This window comes from Nicotiana tomentosiformis, chromosome 4, assembly GCF_000390325.3.
Source record: "Nicotiana tomentosiformis chromosome 4, ASM39032v3, whole genome shotgun sequence".
In the NCBI taxonomy this organism is placed as follows: domain Eukaryota; kingdom Viridiplantae; phylum Streptophyta; class Magnoliopsida; order Solanales; family Solanaceae; genus Nicotiana; species Nicotiana tomentosiformis.
The window spans coordinates 57,436,547-57,441,012 of NC_090815.1; the positions used below are offsets into that span (position 1 = coordinate 57,436,547).

Consider the following 4,466-nt stretch of genomic DNA (forward strand, 5'->3'; position numbering starts at 1 on the left):
ATTGTACTAATACTTTTTTGCTTTGGCACCTATCTTGTTTATCATCTATGCAATCTTCTTTATTATTATTATTATTATTATTGTTATTATTATTATTATTATTATTATTATTATTGTTATTATTATTATCATTATTATTATTATTATTATTATTATTATTATTATTATTATTATTTTTGTTTATTGCTATTATTATTTTAAGAACTAATTTTCTTTACTTTATGAATTTCAATTAGTTTATGACCCGTTCTTCTACAAAAGAGTTGGCAAGTTACGATCCTGAAATTGAAAGATCTCTTCGATCGTGCAGGAAAGGACAACGCCTTCTCAAACAATAGCTTGTGAAGGAATGGAGAATCAGGAGTAGAAAATATCAACCCACGCGGAGTACCACCATCAGTCCAAATAGAGGATCAGTTTGATGAAGTGGCGCCAAGGCCAGCAAACAGAATCCTAAGGGATTATGCTAGACCAGACCACTTCAGTTGTGAATCTAGTATCAAGAAGCCTCCAGTGGAAGCCAACAACTTTGAAATCAGGGCCGGCCTGATTCAAACGATCCAACAATCTTGTATCTTTACTGGAGATTCAAGTAATGATCCACATAGTCATTTAATTGATTTTCTGGAACTAGTTAAAACTGCTAAGTATAATGGAGTATCCCCTGAAGCAATCAAGTTAAGGCTATTTCCTTTTTCTTTAAAGGAGATGCTAAGACTTGGTTGCGAAGTTTGCCTCAAGGATCAATTACCACATGGGATCAAATGACTCAGAAATGTTTAAATAAATACTTTTCCCCTGCTAAAACCACAAAGTTAAGGCAAGACATATCTAATTTCCTGCAGACTGACACAGAGTCAGTTTATCAAGCTTGGAAAAGGTTAAAGGCAATGTTAAGAAAATGTCCACACCACAACATTCCTGAACATATGCAGTTGTATATTTTTTATCTCGGGCTAAAACCCTCTTCCAGAAATGTGATAGATGCAGTTGCAGGAGGTTCTGTAATGGGAAAAACCACAGAGGAAGCATAGCAATTGTTGAATGAAATTTCTGAGAATGCCATCCAATGGCCATCTGAGCATGTAATTATCAAGAAGGCTGCTACAGTAAATCAGGAAGATGCTTTAAATACACTGACATAACAGATTGTTTCTTTGGTACAAAAGTTTGAATCTTTTCAGGTAAATACACAACAACCAAACCAGTCTGAAGTTTGTGACATGTGTGGAGGAAATCATCTAAACCATGAATGCCAAGCAATCCATCAAAATGATGAACAAGTCAATGTTATCGGCTACAAATCTTACCCTTCTGGAAGTCCAATGGCACATAAACATTCAAAATTTTAATGGAGCAATCCAAATAGTGCCGAGATCTCTCAAAACTTTCAGAAGCAACCTATACAGGGTTTGCCCGTATATCAGAATTAAAACCGAGGGCAATTGAATTTTAAACCTTATCAGCAAGTAGCCTCATATCAACAAAGGCCTCAACAAGCTAATCCAAGTCTTGATGACCTTATGTACAAGTACATTAAGGCCACTGATGAAAAGATGGAGAGTCAAAATTCAGCCCTTAAAAATTTAGAAATTCAGTTGAGCCAACTGGCAACTCTTGTATCAAAAAAGATTCAAGGTCCCTTACCAAGTAATACAGAAAAAAATCCAAAAGAGCACCTTAAGGCTATCATCTTACGGTCAGGTAATGAGCTGGATGAACCCTATGCAGACCTATCTGGACAATAGGTAGACAAGGATAAGAATGTTGAAACACCCTCTGAACCATCAGAAGAGAAATAAGAAGAAAAAATATTGAAAAATTGACTCCTCTCCATGTGACAATTCCTTTTCCACAAAAAATGAAAAGAGAAAGGCTTGACAGCCAATTTGCAAAATTTTTGGAGATTTTAAAACAAATTCACATCAATATTCTTTTCACTGATGCTTTATTACAAATGCCTTCATATTCCAAAATTTTAAAAGAAATTTTGTCAAGTAAAAGAAAATTAGAAGAAGTTTCTGTGGTAATGCTTACAGAAAAATGCAGTGCTATACTTCAAAATAAACTACCACAAAAACATGGTGATCCAGGCAGTTTTACAATTCCATGCACTTTGGGAGGCGTATATTTTGAAAAAGTACTTTGTGATTCTGGAGCTTCAATAAATTTGATGCCATTTTCTATCTTTAAAAGGTTAGATCTTGGTGAAATGAAAGACACAAGTGTTTCTCTTCAGTTTGCAGATTAAAGTACTAAGAAACCTAAGGGAATAATTGAAAATGTTCTCGTAAGAGTAGATAAGTTTATTTTCCCTGTAGATTTTATAGTGCTTGAAATGAAAGAATGTCCTGATAAACCAATAATTTTAGCAAGGCCATTTCTTGCTACAGGAAGAGAAATTATAGATGTTAATCAAGGACAACTAATTTTGAGAGTTGATGAAGAAAGAGTCATCTTTGATATGCAAAAGATACTAAGATATTCAGGAGTTGAAACATCATCTTCATGTTTTTGAATTGACATGATTAGTTATCTTACAGATGAATTTAAAGATGATAAATTAATTCCAGATTCAATGTAAAGATGCTTGATCAAATCAGGCACCACACAGGATGATGATCCCACCATCAGAAGAGAAGCTGAAATATTGGACAAAGATTTAGAGGAAGAAGAGATGAAATCCGAAGAAGTTCAATCAAAAATAGAACTCAAAACTCTCCCTTATTATTTGAAATATGTTTATTTTGAGCAAGAATTATTTCCAGTAATTATTTCATCTTTTCTTACTGCAGAACAAGAAAATAGTTTGATTAAAGTATTAAAAGCACACAAAGGAGTCTTGGTGTGGACTGTAGATATTAAAGGGATTAGTCCGGCTATTTGTATACACAGAATCCTCATGGAGAATATCTACAAGCCAATAGTCCAGCCGCAAAGAAGATTGAACCCAGCAATATATGAAGTAGTGAAAAAAGAAATCGTAAAGCTGTTAGCAGTTGGTATTATATACCCCATTTTTGACAGCCCTGGGTAAGTCCCATTCGGGTGGTACCAAAGAAAGGAGGTATGACAGTTATAAAAAATAAAAATAATGAGCTCATACCTACCAGAACTGTTACAATATGGAGAGTCTGTATTGATTACATACGTCTCAATGATGCCACTAGAAAAGATCATTTTCCTTTTCCATTTATTGATCAAATGTTTGAAAGAATTGCATGATATGGTTTTTACTGTTTTCTAGATGGTTACTCAGGATATAATCAGATACCAATTACACCAGAAGATCAAGATAAGACAACCTTCATATGCCTTCATGGAACATATGCTTACAGGAGAATGCCATTTGGTTTGTGCAACGCCCCTGCTACATTTCAGTGTTGCATGTCGGCAATTTTTGCTGACATGACTGACAAAATTTCTTGAAATTTTTATGGATGATTTTACACTCTTTGGAAAAACATATAAGGATTGTCTTAACCGCTTGACCTTAGTTCTTAAAAGATGTGAAGAAACAAACTTAGTTCTTAGTTGGAAAAAATGTCATTTTATGTTTATGGGAGGAATTGTTTTAGGACATAAAATCACTGCTAAAGGGATATAAGTTAATAAGGCTAAAATTAATCTTATAGCAGGATTACCCCCTCCCACAACTGTGAAAGGCATTAGAAGCTTTCTAGGTCATGCGAGTTTTTACAGACGATTCATAAAAGACTTCTCAAAGATTTCAAAACCGCTGACTAACCTCTTGATGAAAGATATTAAGTTTGATTTTTCAGGTGACTGTGTGAAAGCGTTTCAAACCCTTAAGGAAAAGTTATCAACTGCACCTGTAGTTGTGTCCCCTTATTGGAACCAACCTTTTGAGAGCATGTGTGATGCTAGTGATACCGTAGTTGGAGTTGTTTTGGGCCAAAGAAAGGATAAGGTTTTCCGTCCCATTTACTATGCTAGTAGGACATTGAGTGAGACTCAAGTGAATTATGCCACGACAGAAAAAGAGTTACTAGCAGTAGTGTTTGCTTTCGATAAGTTTCGCTCCTATGTGATAGGAACCAAGGTTAATGTTTTTACTGATCATGCAGCTTTAAAATACCTCTTAGCTAAGAAAGATTCTCGACCGAGATTATTAAGATAGATTTTACTTCTGCAAGAATTTAACCTTGAGATAAAGGACAAAAAGGAACAGAGACCCAAGTAGCTCACCATTTGTCTAGATTAGAAAACCCTCCCCTTGAGTTTAATGAGATAAAAGAAGAATTTCCCGATGAACATATTTTTTCAATTGACACAATTGTGACTCAACCACCCTGGTTTGCATATATCGCAAACTATTTGGTTGGAAAGTGGATACCGCAAGATTTTTCTTACCAGCAAAGGCAAAAGCTTATATCTGATGCAAAATATTATCTGTGGGATGAACCTTACTTATTTAAAAATTGTGCAGATAATATCATTAGAAG

The 4,466-nt window shown here is 34.6% G+C and overlaps 1 protein-coding gene and 1 non-coding gene across 2 annotated transcripts; one reads left to right on the top strand and one right to left on the bottom strand.

The window, feature by feature from the left end:
* Positions 1-764: 764 nt before the first annotated feature.
* On the top strand, positions 765-4,141 carry LOC138909736 (uncharacterized). Its single transcript, XM_070200948.1, has 7 exons — positions 765-1,004; positions 1,185-1,328; positions 1,467-1,704; positions 2,322-2,510; positions 2,604-3,002; positions 3,248-3,352; positions 3,639-4,141. Exons 1-7 carry the CDS (start codon positions 765-767, stop codon positions 4,139-4,141), a joined length of 1,818 nt encoding a protein of 605 aa, XP_070057049.1.
* LOC117275138 (small nucleolar RNA R71) lies at positions 813-919 on the bottom strand. Its single transcript, XR_004505292.1, has one exon. It is a non-coding gene; the product is annotated as a small nucleolar RNA R71 (small nucleolar RNA).
* Positions 4,142-4,466: the final 325 nt, after the last annotated feature.

Excerpts from the sequence above, each read along its gene's own strand:
- LOC138909736 (XM_070200948.1), top strand. The coding sequence starts at position 765 with ATGACTCAGAAATGTTTAAATAAATACTTTTCCCCTGCTAAAACCACA. Across the intron at positions 1,705-2,321 it reads GGCTATCATCTTACGGTCAG|ATTTTATAGTGCTTGAAATG; the intron begins GTAATGAGCTGG and ends TTTTCCCTGTAG. Across the intron at positions 3,353-3,638 it reads TTACAGGAGAATGCCATTTG|GATTACCCCCTCCCACAACT; the intron begins GTTTGTGCAACG and ends ATCTTATAGCAG.